Below are 20,225 nucleotides of genomic sequence, written 5' to 3' on the forward strand. Positions count from 1 at the left end.
CGAAAAATAAAGCTATAAACAGGTAAAAAATGACCAGAAAATAAGACGGGGTTTTTTTAACAGTTTGACCTATATTTCGGTTTTAAGGTATCTGGTGAGGCAGTTATCACACTAAATAGACATAGCAGGAGCTCTTTTTCTTTTTTTGCAGACTGTACACGAAACCAGTCAGTGTAAACTCCTGAGTACACTCCATATCTCAGAGAGCCATGGTACAAGCTATCCGCTGCAAGGTGAATCCTACATGTGGCAGCATCATCGCTGCAGTAGTTCGGATAGGCAGTTGGCAGCAGGCACGGAAGCGTACATGGCAGCATTCTGCTGTGAACGATTTGGGGCGTTTATCTGGTAAACAATGATTGCAGTGGATTTGTAATGTGCCATTCTCTGATATCCAATTTTTTACATTAGAAGCACAAACTTGTGACACTATGTAAAAGAGGTGTTGGCAGTCGGGTATTGAGGGGCTGGAGCTCTAAATCACACTTACTGTTTTTGTGCGCTTTAGCTTGCACTATGCTTACTCATTCAATATTCTTGCTGCGTCAGACTTCCTGGAAGACATCTTGTTTGCACATTTTTCGAATTTGTATATAAAAGCCAGTTCATCGTCATTGACATTGTGATAGCAAGCTTATTAATCACTTCACTCTTGGTATGTTTTGATGTTTTTTCATTCAACTGCAGCAGTGCACTGTTGCTGAATTCACTCAGTGAGCAGTATTTAGATGTCTATTACTGTAATAGGAGGCAGAAATAAGTGGCTGTTCTTATTTGTGAAACCCAATAACTGGTCGTGTATTAAAGGTTCAGAGTGGGTGCCAAGAGAAAGGAAGTGCAGTCAAGGAGACCAGAGAATCAGGTTGTGTGAATAAATTAAGAAATTCACAGGCATAAGATGGAATCAGCAGGAGCAAGACAGGGATAATTGGTGATCATTGGCAGAGGCCTTCGTCCTGCAGTGAAAATGAATGGGCTGATGATGATTTGTGGAACTGATAATCGTTGCAATTTATTATCAAGCTTAAGGAGGTAAGGTAGGGTAAACCTCCAAAAAATCGAATTTGCAATTTTGGCCCAAAAAAATCGAGTGCACTATGAAGAATAAACCTGCGGAAGCGCGGCCTCGAGCGCCCGCTCAAAACGGTTTAAATGCCGCGCCAAAATGTGCCGCGCGCTCTGGTGTTTAAAAATGGCGGACGGAGTTCGGAGGCCGGTTTGTTTATCGTTGTCTTTCGCAATTTCCTTCATTATGGCGCGGTTTTTTTTGCTTGGGTATGTGTGGCAAATAAATTTGTGCATTAAAAGATCATATTGTATTAAAAATATTTACTTTGATAGCAGATGTTCCGCTAGTGGTGCTCTTGTAGCGTGTTTCGTGTTTGTTATTGTTGGCATCATTACGGTTGCGGTCGTGTCTGTTTCGTGTTTCAAATGTATTGCTTGCCCAGAAGATGGCACGATCGTCCAGCAAATGGAGCAGAAAGAGAACTTTCAAAGGTAATCGCTTCACTAGCAAGAAGGGCAGTGAGAAACCGGCACGACCAAGCTTCACACCAGCCACCAAGCTTCACAAAAGCTTCACACCAAGCTTCACAAAACTTGGTGAGAGGATCAGTTGCGATTCCTTTGATGTAGACGGGGCAAGTACGACTGGCTACCGTCTAATCGACTTCGCTCTTCTCCGCAGTTTCTTGCAAGATGTTGCTGTGTGTAAAAAGTGCATCAAGGGTGCAATAATACCGGAAGAAGCTATTAACAGGCGAAGCGGTTTGGCATCCTCCATAAATTTCACCTGCAGCGAGTGCGATGCTCTCAGTGTGCTTGAGACATAAGGTGCATTGCTGGCAACGTCTTTGAAGGAAATCAAAGGTTCGTTTATGCCCTTCGCACCTGCGGCAAAGGTTTGGCATCTGGTCGCATCATGTGTGCTGTGCTCAATCTACCGCCACCGCCAACAAAGTTTGCATCGTACAACGCGAGGCTTCTTTGTGCATCTACGACCGCTGTGAGTAATAGTATGGCAAAAGCTGCCAAAGAACTGAAGAAAGAGGCCTTCGCCTCTGTTGGAGAGCTGGAAACTGCGGTCACAGTGGATGGGACGTGGATGAAGCGGGGTTATTCTTCACTACATGGCGTCGTAGCAGCGATATAGGCCGACACTGGAAAAGTGCTCGACTTTGAAGTAGAGTCCAAGTTTTGCCACATGTGTGCCCGCAATCTTCACACAGATGACAACTTGAATGAATGTAAAGTTACCTACGATGAGCCATCTGGTGGAATGGAATCTGCTGGAGCAGTAAAAATCTTTGGGCGCTCTGTTGAAAAGCACCAACTAATGTACACAAGTTACATTGGTGATGGAGACAGTAAGGCGTACATTTCGGTAAGAGACTCGCAGCCATACGAGAAGGCCATAGAAAAACATGAATGTGTAGGACATGTCCAGAAGCGAATGGGCACAAGGCTCAGGAATATCAAGAAGAATGAGAAGGAGAAAAAGCTTGCCAATGGTCTACCACTTTCCGGGAAAGGGCGCCTCACAGGAAAGGACATTGACTCCCTTCAGGTTTACTATGGCAAAGCTATTCAGGGAAATACAGACAGTCTGGATAATATGAGACGAGCGGTGTGGGCAATATACTTTCATAAGTTATCCACAGATACCAAGCCCCACCATGGACTCTGCCCAAAGGGACCCTCTTCATGGTGTGGGTATAACCGCAGCCTTGTTGAGGGAAGCCTTGAGACCTACTCCCACAAAAGCTACCTTCCTGAGGCCGTGATGGACGTCATCAAGCCAGTGTTCAAGGCGTCAGATCCAGGTCTTCTGAGCAAATGTCTTCATGGACGAACACAGAACACCAATGAGTCGCTGAACCAACTCATCTGGTGTCGTTGCGCTAAGACAACATTTGTCAGTGCTGACACCTTGAGGACAGCAGCTAACGATGCTGTAGCCTACTACAATGATGGCAACTCTGCAAAAAAAGCTGTTCTAGAGGCTCTTGGAATTGTTCCAGGTGTGTTTTGTGATGTTGCCCTCGACAGAATGGACAAAGAGCGTGTTGACAGGGCAGAATTGTATGACTCTGCCGAGAGCAAGGAAACACGGTGGGTAAAAAGGAACTCGAAGAAGGGTTTTGGAGACACCTGCAAGAATGTCAGCCGTGAAATGTATTCTCCTGGGGCATTTTGAGCATGCATGAGAAGTATGCAAACATAAAGCTTCATTTTTCTCAAATTCTGTTTTTTGCAAGTTCCTCAAATTTAGTGTACCTTTTCTCAGAAAGCATTCATCGGATTTCAGTGAAACTTTGCCCACATGTACATTAGCCAGTCCTAAATATTCAGAACTAAAAAAATTGCAGATGATATGAATGATAACACTGGAAAAAAAATTTCAAGACACCCCCCCTTGTGCCTCTGTGCATGCAGCAGTATTATTTTTTAGGGAACAAATTCCTAAAAGAATGTGGCATGTCATTAGTTCAGATATAACCTATGGGTATGTAGAACAACACTGCCTAATATCACCACATTCCTTTGAGTGGTTACAGAGAAAAGGTACATTGAATAATTAAACACACCTGACATTTTGGGAATGGGCCAAATGACAGGTAAACAATCTAAGCTCACAAAAAGTGTTCCATATTGTACGCAGGGGCATCTGTTGTGAGCGTACGAAATTTGATGTAAATATCTGCACTTGTTTCTAAAATAATACGTTAAATGTAACATGTACCGTTTACCCTACCATACCTCCTTAATCTGCCACACATACACTTCCTGACCAAACCATTCTGCTTATGTAAGATATCTTAACGCTGCAAAATAATGGCCATGGGAAGTATGATGTTGTAAATGGAGGCAGTATTACTTGACTGCTAATAGGATCTACATAAGATTATTAGGTTCTTTTGATGGACAGAATAAAAATGCTCCAATGATATCAGATGCATTCTATAGAATGGCATTGGATCTGTATTCTCAAGCTCAAGCCTTCATGCACAATTAATGATTGCATAAGTGTTAAAGAGTTGTCATGGATTTGTAAAAGTAGTGTCAAGTTTGCCCACATTTTTACTAAAATCCTAAAGATTGTGGAATAATCATGTGGCCGAGGCAACTAATTGTTAGAGCTTGTCATTCTTTTACGCATCTTGCGTCGACAACTTTATATCTTTAGAAAGGTATAGATGTCCTTGCATGATGTGCTTCAAAGGTCTAACTACAAAAAAACTAGACATGGCTTAGGCCATTGGAGACAGCAACAGTTGGAAAGGACACAGTCAAAATTGACAACAATAAACACTGATTTTATTGTGCACTTAGCATTGCAAGACTTGGTGGTTCATTGCATTGTCAGAAAAAGGCATACAATTTTTCACAGTGCATTACAACCATGAAACAGTCACTTTGAGATAAGAATGCGCTGTTCACATATGCACAAACTGTCTTACTGACAATGGAAGAAGTAATTCGAGCACCGAGGCAGTGCATGGTTCATGCTAAAAGCATGAGCTCTCTCTTTTGGTGTCTCGCAGTACCTCTCCTCAGATGAAAGATGTCTTTCTCGTGTGCAGCCTTTGTCAAAAATATATAAGCTGCCGTGTCAGTGGTTTGAGCAAGTGCCAAACGATGCAATGGCTGGTCCTATTGCCACTGTGTGTCAGATGAACTAGCTCTTCATATCTGTCAAATATTGAGTTTTGATCCTGACAAATTCAATAGCCACGAATCGCCATTCACATTCAACCACCACCATGAGAGCCAGCGCCCATGCGCTACATATCGTGCTCTAACTAAGGGTAGCTCTAACCACTGATTTTATACGTGCTGCTTGCTATTTTAGATGTTTTGGCCCTTCTCGGGGTAGCACTTTGCATGCTCACTGTAAGATGTCTAGTACGAGTTTTCACATTTGTATCCCGCAAGATGCCGCTGATAGTCCAAAGCACTGACCAGCGCATTTGTTTACATCGGCAGGTACAGTGAACACTCATCGTTCGCTTGAGATACATAATGCTAGCTGCTCATCGTAGACTCGAGAGCTGCTTCGGGAACTCACTTCCAAAATGAAATAAAGCTGAGCATTGTTGTGCCCGGAAGCCGTTCAGGGGGGGGATGTCACCCCGGCGACATGCAATTGTCGCGCTTCATGCTACAATTCTTTACACCTGTCAGCAGCCCAAATTGGCCTGTCCACGCTGGAGTGAAGGTCCGTACAAAACTACGCTTGTTGTCAACTGTCAACCGTACAAACTGGCATGACTGCGCAGGGGATCAGAGTCAGCAAGCGTTCCCCCTACTTTCCCTGTTTGTGTCCAGTGATGTGCATGCGTTTCCCACTGGGCTCACAAAAAGGGCACCAGCTCACCGATACCATCAGCTCACCGACGCTGGGATTTGTCTCCTGACGCCATCTGTCTCTTGACGCCAGATTGGTGGAAACCATGAAGAATGACGACTCAGGCATAAAAAGCAGATCTGGTCGGCTGAGGAGGAGGATGCTCGGAAACAGTGCGACTCGGAGATGCTGAGACGCTACCATAGTGTGCTTCGATAGTTGAAGCTGTTTTGTAATCTCAACTATGTACCTTTTCGAATATATTCCTTTTTGTTCATTCTCCTTAATGTTGCTTGGAACTCTTTCTCCCGGCGCCTGGCACGGCACCATCGATGGAAACTTCGTTGGCTGCACGGACCACAGACTTTACAACAGTGGTAGTCAGCAATGAGATTGATCTCACGGAACTTGGGATGTGCAGACATTGCAACAGCATACGCTTTCGTAAAGAACACAGTTGCCTGGGGAAACATGCGAAACTTGTATTGAAGAAGTATTGAAACTGTGCATAATTACGAACACGGGCATGTCAGATGAAGATAAGGGTGAACATCTGTAGGGCATCGCTGAAGATGTCTGCAATTTTCTTGTATCCAAGAAAGACCTGTATACTCCATCTGATCTCAGACGTCACTGTCGCATGCTTTTAAGGTGCTGAAGACGCAACGAATATTGCCAAAGTTTGGTAGACTCGACAACGTGACCAGGGTCTCAAGGGTGGACATCTCCACCTCCCATGACATCGTCCTATTAGTGCGTCAACTCGTTAAAGAAGAATTGGTGCATTTTCAAGCATGAGGTGGAGGAAGAGATGCAAGATGGCAATACCACCAATGCACAGTTCACGTATGCTGTCCTGAACAGCTGTTAGTTTGCCATTTGCAAACTAACAATGAAAATCTGTCTGCCCTTGCATAATGAATGCGTCTGTATTGATGCGGCAGAGTTTTAGCGTCCTTCTTCACCACTCCAATGCATTTCTCACTGATACAGGCGGCCTCAGGCCCCATTTTATGACTACTCTGTGTACTGCGCGTCACCTGTTTGCTTTAGTTGCAGAATCCGTGGACATATCGCCAGGTATTGTCGCCAATGGCAGCGGCATATTTCAGCTATCCCTGATTATGAATCTAGAGGTCAAGACAGCGAGCCGTGGCAGAACATTGTGCCTCTTTGATGACATCCACATGAGCGTGTATCCCAGCATGAGTCTCCAGCTTCCAACCGCAGTTTTACTGCACCTCCGACTGGCTATTGCTGCTCGTCATTGCCTTGCCGTCACTCACTTTCACTACCATCCCAGCTGAGAACTAGCTGGAGCAACCAATCGAGGTGAGGTCGTAGGATGGTCACATAGTCCTACGCCTGTCTGCATGCTCAAAAACAGTGTGTGTCTGTACGTAATACTATTTAAATGCAGAGTTCATAAAAACCACAAAAGGACACAAACGGGACAGGTACTAACTTCCAGCAAACGTTTAATGCAAGATGTGAATATATACAGAAAAACAGAGATATTGAAACAGAAAAGACATGAATGAATGTAACTAATAATTTGATTGTTCCATTAATTAACAATTTAACAATTGTCAACTGCCCTAGAGAAAATTTATAATTTAATTTTCTTGAGGGAAGTTGGGGAAAATATGCACACGTTAGATGGTATGATGAAATAATTAGTTATGTTCATTCTTGTCATTTCTGTTTTTGTTGTCTGTTTTTCTCTGTATATTCATGACATCTTACTTTAAACATTAGTTGGAAGTTGGCGCCTGTCCCATTTGTGCCCCATTGTTTTTGAAACGCTGCACTTAAACAGCATTAAGTATAGATTTCCAACTAGCTTGAGCCAATGCTTTACTTGAGCCAATCCTTTTCTTTGTGTGTGTGTGTTTATTTAAATGCTGATACCTTAGTGGATACCAGTGCTGATTTGGATACCAGCATATACCAGATTTGCATAGTGGATACCAGTAATGATTTTTGTTTAAAAATCGGCTTGGATACAAAGTGATATTAACATGGGACGGGGTGACCCCCTGTGGCTCGTTGGCGGTTGCTCTGCTGTAGTGAATTTTGGTGGACAATATTTGCCAACTGAGTTTGTTGTTTTAGTACACACCACTTGCAACATCATCCTTGGGATTGACCTTCTTGGTGGAATTGGTGTAAGTTAGATTGTGGTGCTGGGGAATTTTTTCTTCGAAGTCTAGTGATTTACCAATACCAGCTGTATCTGATCTGGACAACCAGGGAATATTTTCTGGGTCCCTTGATGTCCTTTTAGCGGGTCAGATTGCGAAATTTTTTCTGGTGACTTCCACACTTCCATCTCGTAAGCTTTACCGCGGGTCCATGTCGGAGTGCAAGATCATCGCTCAACAGGTCGACATGCTTGCCTAGAGCATCATTCAATATTCCTTTAGTCCTTAGAGTGCACCGGTCATTCTCGTGAAAATAGAGACGGGTCCTGAAGGTTGCGTTGATTACCGGTGTCTCAATTCTGTGGTAAAAAAAGATGTGTATCCACTTCCCCATATCGATGACATTACCAACTGTCTTCATTCTGCATCCTACTTTTAATCTGTGGGCCTTTGATTGAGCTACTGGCAGATACTCATGCATTCAGCTGACAAAGAGAAAACAGCTTTTGTGACACCAGACGGCTTGTTTGAATTTGTCATGCCGTTTGGTTTGTGCATTGCACCTGCGACATTTGGAAGGTCTAAGGACATGGTACTGCTTGGCCTGAGATGGGAGATTTGTTTGTTACCTTGACGACGTCATCATTTTTTGCTGCACTTTTGCAGAGCACAATCATCAACTTGACATTGTTTTGAGGGGCCTTGAACAAGCTGCCCTTACCTTAAACTCGAAGAAATGTCATCTTGGCCAACGGGAGGTGCTTGTACTTAGACATGTAGTGAACAGGCACGGTGTGCGACCAGACCCACAGAAGGTTGCTGCAGGAGACTTCAAACAACCACAGTCACAATGCGAGCTGAGAAGTTTCTTAGATCTTTGCTCGTACTTACGACATAGGGTTTCTAACTTTTCTGATACTGCCTGCCCTCTGACTTCATTGCTGCACGAGAATAAGCCTTTCACCTGGACAGCAGATCATGATTCCTCATTTCTTCATCTGAAGTTCCTGCTCTCTTCCGGACCCACACTTCGTCATTTTGACCCCTCTGCCGTAATGGAATTGCACACTGATGCGAGTGGGATCGGCCTCGGCGCCGTCTTCGTCCAGCTCTTTGGTGACACGGCGAGCATGCCATTAACTACACCATCCGTTCATTGAGCAAAGCCGAACAGAATTACACCATCACTGAGCAAGTGTGCCTCGCTGTTGTTTTTGCTGTCCATAAGTTCCGCCCATATCTCCGAGTGCTACTTTACGATCGTTGCTGATCGCCATTCACTATGTTGGTTGGCTGGTCTGTGTGACCCGTCTGGCTGCCTTGCTTGATAGGCACCACATTTGCAGTAATTTGACTTTGCAGTCTGTTACAAGAGTGACTGGCGTCATGCGAACGCTGACTGTCTTTCGAGGCTCCCTTTACCAACAACTGCATGTGTTGCTGACAATTTCAGTGAGTTTCTGGCCGCCATCGATGACATTCTTTTTCCCAACCTGGCCACTTTCCAGGAAGAGTAGTGCAACAACTGTAGCCTGAATGCCCTCTTCACCTTAGCTACTCAGCCGGCAGTTATCAACGACTTTTTTATCCAAGATGACCTGCTCTACAAAAAGAATTACATAGCTGATGATGATCGGCTCCTCTTAGTGGTCCCTAACAATTTGAGAGCACACGTGCTCCGTGCTATGCAGGATGACGCGACCGCTGAGCACATGGGTTTCACTAGAACATACCACCGCATTCACGGCTGGTTCTACTGGCCTAATATGCGACGGAATATAGAAATGTGGCCAGTTGTGACAAGTGCCAGCAATTTGAGCGCCCTAATACTACTCTGATCGGACTTCTTCACCCTGTGGCACCACCATCATTGCCTTTCAACAGCATTGGAGTGGATTTCTTGGCCATTTTTGCACTTAACAAACGAACACTGTTGGATTGTAGTCTTTGTTGACCATCTGATGCGTTATGCTGAAACCTCAGCGATGCCAACAGCCACGACTATTGATGTTTCGAGCTTCCTCCTGTCCTCCGTTATGCTGCGTCATGGACCCCCTCGTATTATTGTGAGCGATCATGGTCGCCAGTTCATGGCCAACATAGTCGAAGAGCTGTTGCATCTCTGTGCTTGCCAATTTCACCACACAACCTCGTATCACACACAGAAAAATGGCCTTGTTGAGTGCACAAACAGGACTTTGACCAACATGGTTTTGATGTACGTCAATTCCAGGCACCAAAATTGGGATGACATCTTGCTGTTTATCACATACCGCTAAAGTACTGCTAAGCAAGAAACTGCCAGCTACAGGCCCTTCTACTTTATGATTCTGCCTTTTACTCATTATGCAAACTCTATCGCCCAGGTTCTCTGCCACGCTGAGGAAATACGTTATGTATCTTAGCTCCGTACATTGGCGTCCCAGAACCGCACCAAGATAAGGTACGATTTACGCCATAAGAATGTGTTGTACAACGAAGGGGACATAGTATGGCTTTCGACACCACTTAACAAGCGTGGCCTGTGCCAGAAGTTTGACTCATTATACTGGGCCTTTCGTCATCACCGATGGCTGAAGTGATGTGACCTATTCGATTGCTTGTCATGTGCCTCATGGCTACCGCTCTGAGAAGGTGCAGCTTGTTCATGTTGCCCGCCTGTAGCGCTGTCATCCCTGTGACTCTTGGTGCACGTGACAGTTACTCGAAGGGAGGAATGTTACGCTAATGCAATAGCAAGGACGGAAGAAGAGGAGGACGAAGTGCACTTGTCTTTGGAGTTGCTCAGTGTTAGTGCGGCAACCCTTTTCCCCCTTTTCATCAACTCATCTTTTTAAATAAACGCACCCCATCTTAACAATATTAAGGGCCTTGAAGCCCTTAAAAGGGTCCTGCTAGATTATTAAAGCGACAGCTTTTTGTGGCTGCTACCTCTGCTTTTCGGTTTGTGTCTATGTTTCCAGCCATTTGCGGCAGGAGTCAACTTGAGCTACTAGGGATGTACTGGCTGCTGTCTTGCCAAGCAAACAATATGGCCCTCTGGGTATATGCCTTAATGGACAACTTGCTGCTGGCTGCTGCCTATATGCATAACTTCGGCACTGAATATATAATATTGGTATGTGCTAATCCGTGGCCATTGCCCATTAATGTATGTGCCAAGATAACACAAGGGGTGTGTAACCTTAAATATATTAAATCAGTACCAACCCATTCACAGCAGACACCTTTGCCACGAGCGTGGCAACTTAATGGATAGACATTGCAGTAAGGTTGCAGCCAGCATATTGGGAATTACTACGGCGTTTCAGCTAGAGTGCAATGATTACAACAATATATATTATGCTCTGGTATCATTTGGCACGGGATTCATTTATGGCATGGTCATGTGCAGCAGGTCACACAGGAAGGCGATTTGTGATATTGGTAATCATATGCTATGGTTTCTGCCACAATTGTTTTGGCTGTAAACAATTTTGCTTCAAAGGATTCTTTGTACAGTCCCAAGTTAAAAAAAAAAAGGAAGGATTAGCAGTACTTGGCACATGCAAGTGGAAGTTATTGAACCACGAAATTCAAAAGGGAAGCCTTCCTTTTTACGTCATTTGCCAAGACGATAAGTTGCGACCATTGAGAGCAGCGCTATCAAAAACATATACTGGAAGCTTGTGTGTTATGGTGGCCTTGTCTTCAGAGCTGGTGCCTGCACTTTTTGACTGTGCCATATTGTGGGCACATACCAACACTACCAGTGCCAAGTACAGGTCAGGTGAAAATTGAGCAGGACACGTAAGAACACCCTGTAACATTGTTTGAAACAAAGTGTGTGCAGCTTCTCAAATAGAGTTGAAGTCGTGCCACCTATTTAAAACACTAGAACTAGCACATTGTGTTTTTTGTTGAATTTGAGGAATCCATTCTCAAACTGCACCACCAACCAAACGTAGATCTTCAAGCTTACCACTTACTTACCAGCCGTAGTGAACAGCATATCTGTTATGTTGTAAGCGTCATATCGACTGTCAAAACTCAGTGATGCATGATGCGGCACTTGGCAAATAGCACTAGTCCTACAACAGATTAAAATATGATTCTGTTGTCAGATCTGTCATTGCAATTCAGGCATTGGCAAAAGATCCATACTTTGCTAACAGTGAATAAAAGCTATTGCACTATATCTATGCGGAAGGCCTCTTTGATCCTTTGACTGCCACTCCTGGGTATATTAGTTTTTTCTTTTAAGCGCATTCCCTCCCTGTCAAGAAGCAAGTCATGCAAAAATGAACATTGCAGGGTATGTTTCTAATAGTAGGTGAAGCAAACGTCTCAGTGCTGTACTGTCTCTCGGCAAGACAGCTATGGCAAACCAGTGCGGCATGTCTATCTTCACTTTGACAGACAAAGGGATTTGTAAACTGTTGATGAATTCTGCTTCAAAAGAAAGCAGTGGCGAAGTAACAGTTTCTATGTAGCGCGATATAGCCACTGAACTAGCATGCAAAAAAAACCTGGCAGTCAAAGTGTTAACGTCTAAGGCTTAAAAATCTTTAAATTTTGTTTATCGCAAAGCTTAGTGCATTTTGTTTGGACATTGGCCACAAAGTTGGTTGCAAACAAAAGTCAACCCAGTCCAGTTCTCCTAGCAGTCTTATGGTGATGATAGTGGTTCACCGGCTAAGCATATTGTTGCACCTTTTTCATTCATGTGTAACAAAAGAAAATTGCTTCCTTTTAAGGCAGTATTTCATTTTAAAGCTGTCAAATATGTTTCTTTGATCCTCAATCAAACTTTGTCTAAACCTTAGTAGTCCTTGAAACCATTGCGCATTTCTTTTTCGCAGAAAATATAACCCTACTATATCCTTTGCACACGTAAGCAGCACCAACAGGGTTGCTAACACATGGCTCAGCATTCAGTGTAACCACTGCCACAGCAGCGCGCATATTTTTTTAGAGGCAATAAATAGCTGGAACATTTTTATGTTACAATAACAAGTGCCTCTTCATCTTGTCTGCTTTAAGTACTCGAATGAGTTTGAAAAGCCTTCCATACTTTTGAAGCTGCTTTATCACCCTTCTGGGCTTGTTGAAGTAATGCTTATGTCTTGACTTGATTATTATTGACTTTAGGTTTATTAGATCCAACCAAGTTTCTCTGCACCTTCTGCACCTATTAACAGTGCACTGCACCTAGGCCTTCGATTCCCCGAGGTGCAGCAGTGCACCCTGCACCCCCCGTGCTCTATTGAACATGGTGCAATGCAAGGTGCTGCCGCGGTGCAGTACGCCATTGAACCTTGGGGTGGGTGCAGCCCAGCTCACCATAACTGGCACCACTGGCACTTTTTTTGTTTGTGATGCTGGGCACCTTTTTCAAATTGAGCAAACCGTTCATTCGCTGATGATATTTCGTAGCTTAGTAACTCAGGGGACCAATTGCAATGCATGCTTACTGACCTGGACAGGCAAAGCAGAAGGGTGGGTCTAAAAATTAATCTGCAGAAAAATAAAAAAATTGTTTAACAGTCTCGGAAGAGAACAGCTGTTTACGATATTAGCAAGGCACTGGAAGTGGTAAGGGAGAACATCTACTTAGGGCAGGTAGTGACCGCGGATCTGGATCATGAGACTGAAATAATCAGGAGAATAAGAATGGGCTGGGGTGCATTTGGGAGGCATTCTCAGATCATGGACAGCAGGTTGCCATTTTCCTTTAAGAGAAAAGTGTATAACAGCTGTGTCTTACCAGTACTCACCTACAGGGCAAAACCTGGAGGCTTACGAAAAAGCTTCTACTTAAATTGAGGACGACGTAATGAGCTATGGAAAGAAGAATGATGGGTGTAAAGGGATAAGAAGAGAGCAGATTGGGTGAAGGAACAAATGCGAGTTATTGACATCTTAGTTGAAATCAGGAAAAAGAAATGGGCATGTAATGAGGAGGGAAGATAACCGGTGGACATTAAGGGTTACGGACTGGATTCCAAGAGAAGGGAAGCATAGCAGGGGGCAGCAGAAGGTTAGGTGGATGGATGAGATTAAGTTTTCAGGGACAACATGGCCACAATTAGCACATGTCCGGGGTAGTTTAAGTATGGGAGAGGCATTTGCCCTGCCGTGGGCGTAGCCAAGCTGCTGCTGCTGCTGCTGATGATGATGATGAGCCTACTCTTTTGACATATTACCATTTTTATGGTGCATTGAATGTCAAATGTTTTGTCTTACTAAATATAAAGAACGTGAAAAGAGCAGGAATGCATTAAGAAATATTTGTAACTTAAGGGAAATTCAGCATGCTCACCTGGGAAGCAGGTCAATAAAAAAAGAAATAGGTGTTTATGGGAGCCTGAAGATTAACAGAACAAAGGTACCAGATTTGATCAGATCATTGGTGCTATCCATATCCAATACGTAATTATTAATTTTGTAGGGTTATACAAGGTGTCTACAAACCGGGAATACTCGGGGAAAACTCGGGGAATTTTTGCTTCTATAACCTCCTGAGACCCCGCTATGGGGATTTGTCCAATATATTGGACATTAAGAAATAAGACAGCACTCCTGTGACAAGGCTTTCATCCTCATAAAACCGCACTGTCCAAGTTATTGGACACCTGTTTGCGCCATCTATGCAGCATTGATGAAAATACATCGTTCTAATTCCTGCCGAAACAGTTCCACAATGGCGGAATTCAGCGGCGCGGCGTTTTACGGCAGCTGCCGGAGAAGTAAGCACTGTTTCTTGTATTTCTACCTGCTTTCAGGGCATATCTTTGATTTTATAATAAAGTTAATACAACAGCATAAGCGCAGAATACGAAATTTAAATTTTTGGCGCGCTTACTTTTTTTCACGCTTCCTTTGATTTCGCATGTCCATTATGTTGGACACTGGGACTCAACCCGGTTATTTTGACCGCGCTTTTGAGATGGCCTTGTTATGAACAGCAGGCGAGTACTGTTGGCATTTAGCGGCTTGTGGACGAAATCGCGTCTCGTTTTTTTCTTTAGGGGACTGGCCTCGCGTGTCTGATGATTTAAGCGGATAACTTTTCTTTTTTCAATCCATGGCTAGAAGCCGCAAGACACCTGTCGCAGGTGGTCTCGTAAGGAAAAGGACATATCGATGTCCCTCGACCAGATATTGTGCGCCTGTACAACGTCAACATGGGGGGTGTTGACAAGGCAGACCAAATGATAAGTTACTACAGGATAAAAGCACCCGTCAACAAGTGGACAGTCAGAGCCATCTTTCACCTCTTCTACATTGCCCTCAGCAACTCCTGGGTGCAGTACACATGGCACATACCCTCCCTAAAGAAACAGCGGAAAGAAATACTCAAGTCTATGCAGTTCCGCCAATCTGTTGCCAAGACTCTCGTGGCTCAAGGGAAGAAGCAGAATGAAACGAAGAGTAAGAACAAAGCTGAGTGGCATCCGCCATCAAGGCAGGCTCGACTGTCTCCTTGAGAACCCCCCCAAAAAAGAGCACTACCCACTGCTCAATGCTGGCAGGTACTGCAAACGCTGCCCGTTGCAGACTACATGGCTGCGACATAAAAACAAATATCTTTTTCACCAAATGTCGGCTCTTCTTCGGCATCACCCAGGAAAAAAAAAGCGTTTTGAAGTTGGCCACAGCAAGTGAACACAAGAGCAAAATTTTTGTTGAGCAGAGGAATGCTCTTTTTTGTACTTTATTCAATACTTTGCCTTTCGAGTCATTAAAATATTTTTGCACACGAGTTTGAGCGCAATATCTGCGGTCTGACATTACGTGCGCGCTGGGTGAAAAAGACCGGGTAGCATCCCGGTGTCCAATATATTGGACATCGCGCTGAGCTGAAACTATCAGGGCTGTTAAAAAAATGCTTAACACTTTTCATCTTCATAAACCTACTGACTTATTCTGAAAGTTTGGAAAAAATCTGTGCACCCAAATGCATCCCGGGTCTCAGGAGGATAAAGGAAAATTCGCTGTAATTTTATTGAAAGGTAATGAAAGTCGTGGTAACACTGGTTCCGAGTAACGGAGAGCATTCGTAACGAATCGTCTTTGATGCCGTGTTGATGACTGGAGGAGTTGCTAGTGTACACTCGACGACCGACTTTCCAGATGCCCGATAATTCGGATGGCTTCACAACACCACCACGTACCCCATAGATTCAATGTATAAGAGGATCTGAAATTTTGGACGCAAGAACCCTTTGCCGTCCGATTTTCTGGACTTTTTTGCCGTGACCGCAGGTCCGAAACGGCATTAATCGAAACCACCACCGCCGCTGGTTTGATTACCTCGCTGCCTCAAACCGGCGCTCTCGCGCACAGATCCGCTGGCAGCCATATCCACCACTGCGGCAAACGCCGGGCCTAGCTGCTTCGGAGGTTCTTGCAGTTCAGCGCCATGTTTTTCATTGAAAGAATTCACCACTGTCGGCAATTGCACAGACTCCGCCTCTGTGGTCCTCGCGATTGGCTTTGAAGCTCGGAAAGCACGGCGCGTTGCATGAAGCCGGTTCCTGAAAGTCAGCTTCGCCTCAATACAGAAATGTTAAGCAGTGAAGTATACACGAAAGTTTTGTGGTGAAGCATAACAAGCGTGGGAAGGGGCAATTGTCACAGGGCACAGTATGTATTGCTTAATTATACACGCGTCCACCCGCCATCTCCTGTCACAGTGTGAGCACCGATATGTCTAATAAGTGTACTGGCAGGCCTTTTCATATGTGCCTGTGGCGATATGAGCCCTTAAGGGCAGCCCAAAAGAAAAAAAAGCATTCAATTTTTCGATCTGCCCTATTTTTTGAATGTTTTCGCGGACTCTAGGGAGTGCAAAAAATCAGATGTTGACTGTATAACCGACCAGGCGTATGCTTCAGATGTTCCGTGGGGTGAACACACGATGGAAGGAGGACGAGAGCAGGAGACCTATGCATTGAGAAGTGAACGGGAAAGGAAGCGTGCTGGCACTTTGTTCAATTAGCTTAAGCTCAAAAAACAGTTAGTTGACACCTAGATGCAGTTGTCCCTCATCCAAACCAATATAAACTCTTTTAAGCAGTGAAACGCAACACTGAGGCATTGTGTGCGGGCTGAGAGTATATGTCAGGACAGTTGAAGTTGACTTACCAGCTGTTGAGAGGGAATCTCACATGTGACAAAGCTCAGGCATCACAGCAATAAGCTTGCTATCAGTTGATAGAAATAGCTCATATTTCCTTCGGTCACGGCATCCACATTTGTAAACGCTACCTATTTTTTCCATTTCTGTGCTGTAGTAGCAAGGAATAGAGCCCAAACATGAAGCTTTGGGTAAATTGAACATTCTGATAGCCTAGATTACTTCCTTTTCACTTCCGAGTGATATGTATCTTTACTGAGTACCACTTTAGTGTAGCACTACCGTGTTTTATGTGACGTTTGACGTGGGGCATGTCGGTAGCAGCCTCGAAATATTTTTCCTTGAACACAACGCAGCTCGAGAAGCGGCATTCAGAGAGACCATCTGCGGCTCCATGAGTTCATTTTTCACAGATTTACTCATCTTGACGGTAGCAAGGCGGCAGCCGCCCCAGCTACGCCTATGGGGGATTGCCAAGCTTTGCTTTCCGAGGCCACGTGCCACGCGTTATGGCCACGCGCCTTCTTCCCGTGCCCAAGCTTCGTGACGGACCTTTTTGCCTCGTGAACCACGTGCCCCGTGGTTCGAGCTGCCGGAAAGAGACTTTTTATTTTTCTCATTTCTTGATGTCACATACGGAAAGCCGCCAAGAAATCCAACTAGATGACGAGAGCAAACAGCAACAGTATAGCTATGACCAAAGCAGCAGAAAAGCAAGGCCCATGGTTAACGAGAGGAGAGAAGAACAAGGCTGTAAAAGCGTGGGATGCAGAACAGCCCCCCCCCCCCCCCCCCCTTTGAGAAACCATTGCAGCAGCAGACATCAAAGAAGGCCATTCTAAAAATGGCTGCGATTCCCCCAACTACCGAGAGAAGCAAAGAAGATTGTCTACCGACCGCAGGTAGGACTTCAACTTTCTAAATGGTCGCAGCTTGCAATAGCACAAGCAGTATGCAAAGCAAGTGGGGTATCACTGCAAACTTTCAATGAGAAAGTTACAGTAAAAGCTCAAAAGCAAGGGAATGTCATTTTAGCCAGCAGCACAGACACTGTACTTGCCCACAACAGGCTCTTCAAGATCGAGGAAATTCAACTAGGAGGAGTCGTTTACCAGGTTAATGCAAATATCACTATCCCAGAATACGTTGCTAAAGGCGTAGTGTACGACCTAGAGCCAGGAATTACTAATGAAGACCTCATGCCCAAAATTGCGCCAGAGGGCAGATAACGGTCATAGACACAAGGATGCTTGGAAGGGCAAGCTCGGCCTTGGTCTACTTTGAAAGGCTGCATGTTCCTTTCAGAATTAAGGTCTGTGGAATGTTACTTTGATGTAGACCGTATAGAAAGTCTATACAGTACTGGAAACTTTGTGGCGACATTGGGCACAGGCAAAACATCTGTCCGCACCCAAAGCAGAACTTCTGTCATCTTTGCGGTAAAATTGGACATTTACTAAACCACGAATGCACACCAATCTGCAAAATATGTGAACTTCCGCATGAAACAGCCGGGAGGGAGTGTAAGAAAATGCTCAAACCAGCGCCACCACCTTTCAGAGTTAAGCAAAAGTGGGAACAAGCACAACAAGAAAAGCAGCATGAATGGGATCTGAGCTCGCCCTCAGACTTTCCTGACCCAATAACATCTAGCAGTAGCAGCAGCAACAGCACCTTGCTCCCTACTACCCCATTTCTTCGGCCATCCCGTAGCAACTTGAGATCCAGATCAAACGAGTCTCGGTCCCAATCAGTCTCAAGATCGCGATGTAGTTAGCAAAAGAGAATATCACATGCATGTATTGTGACCGGCAAAAGCACAAATAGGGAAGTTGAAGAAATGGAGAGAAAAGAAAGGGAGTAGTTTCAAGCCAAGCTAGACAACAAACGTTCATAAGAAAACTCGTCCAACGCTGCAAGGAACAAGATATCATCATGAGGTGTAACACAGTGAAATTCAGCGACACCGAAATCTTTACCAAGGAAGAGGTGCAAGTGATCCAGAAAGCAATGGGACCAATTGTACAGCAAGTCGCACAGCAGCTACATCAATACATAACTCAACAACTGGCACTAATCCAAACAGCACTTCAAGAAATCAGCAATTTCAATACCCACATTAAGTGGAATTTTGCCACAAGAGCCGCATTAGACGATAAGCATTAACGAAAGAAGGCGCGAACCGATATGCATGATGCCAACAGACAGGCCAGAAACACTGACACGGACGACAAATTAGAACAGAAAGGGAATCCACATTAGGAAAAAGCACCGACATCAGCCTTTCAAGATGTGGCAATGGAACTGCAGATCGCTTTGAAACAAACGAACAAATTTTCAAGAATTGGCAAAACCTGGAACAGCCTGAGATCATTGCCCTCCAAGAAACATTTGGCAAGAATTTCAAAATCCAAGAGACATGCGTGCACACACTGCACTGCTATTCTCGTGTACTTTGATATGCTCCTCAGAGAAACCAGACACCTAAGGTCAGGCCACAAGATAGTAGTGATGGGCAGTTTTAATGCACTACGTACGGCTTGGGGATACCATCAAACCACTAAGAAGGGAGCAAATGGGCACAACACGTCACAGTGATATCGCCTGACGTTGTGGAATGATCCGCACACGCCCACGAGAACGGGCAGTAGTGTCTCTCGTGACACCAACACCGATCTGACCTTTACCAAGGGCATCAGTAGGGCAGAGTGAACCAGACTCGAGGAGGACCTGGGTAGCGATCATATTATACAATTTAAAGTACTGCACCGCAAGGCTCAGATTCAAACCAAGAAGGCAAAAATCAAGGCTGGGCCGGTTTCAGGAAAAGTGACGAAGCCGGTAAAATTGAAGCCATTGAAGCTTGGCTCTGCACCGTCGTTAAAGGAGTACTGACACAAAAAAAAATCCACGTAGTTTTTTCTGCTTTAATAAGTAGTTAATGATCCAGTAATCACAGCACGAAACTTCATTTACTTCAGAGCGCAACAGGTAATTATTTGCAGTCTTTTTTGTAGTGACCAGTCGAAGTTTCGGTTCCAGAGAGCAACGAGACGGGACAAACGGGAGTGTAAACAAAGTGGTCACGGGCTCGCAAAAAGCCATGACGTATGCTCTGACGCGCAGCCAGCGTGTGCGACCGACCTGCTGAATATTGTCGTGCGACTGCCGCATCGTTCAGACGACCACAGCCAATGAAAGCGCCGGTAGCGTGAACGTCATGGCCACGTGGTACACCCAGCGGGGCGGGGCCGGCGAGCGGGCGCCTCGCCGCTCTGATCATGTCTGTTTTTTTTCTCTCCCTGGTTGAAACGCGGACCTCTTTCGCCGGCCGCTGACGGCGGCGCATAAATGGGCTACAATTTGTTTCTGACACGAAATAACTTCTAGAATAAAGTGACCTCGAAAGAGTGCGAGTTATAAAACATTGTGCGAAATAGTAAATTGTTGGCAGGATTTCTACTCGGACGCAGTAAGCGCAGACGCGCCAGCAATCGTCTGTATACGAAGCGGCTCGCCTGACTGGTCTGTTTACTCATAGCTACTAACCGCACCGGGAAAAGTAACCGTATTTTCACTTAAGAGAAACATAAGTTTTCAGGCATTGATT

The 20,225-nt window shown here is 44.8% G+C and overlaps 1 protein-coding gene and 1 pseudogene across 3 annotated transcripts in view; both read left to right on the forward strand.

The window, feature by feature from the left end:
• Galphas (G protein alpha s subunit) overlaps window positions 1-20,225 on the forward strand; it is a 199,699-nt gene that overhangs the window by 112,731 nt on the left and 66,743 nt on the right. Inside the window, exon 11 of one of the 3 annotated variants that reach the window (XM_070530671.1) lies at window positions 152-192. The exons of the other annotated variants lie outside the window; for them this stretch is intronic. Coding sequence (XP_070386772.1) covers window positions 152-177 — 26 coding nt within the window. The 3' untranslated portion in view covers window positions 178-192. Of the gene's footprint in view, window positions 1-151; window positions 193-20,225 lie in introns of those variants that run through there. 3 annotated transcript variants of the gene reach the window in all.
• On the forward strand, window positions 245-3,199 carry LOC139054935 (uncharacterized; annotated as a pseudogene).

The sequence above is a fragment of the Dermacentor albipictus genome, chromosome 1 (genome assembly GCF_038994185.2).
Source record: "Dermacentor albipictus isolate Rhodes 1998 colony chromosome 1, USDA_Dalb.pri_finalv2, whole genome shotgun sequence".
In the NCBI taxonomy this organism is placed as follows: Eukaryota; Metazoa; Arthropoda; class Arachnida; order Ixodida; family Ixodidae; genus Dermacentor; species Dermacentor albipictus.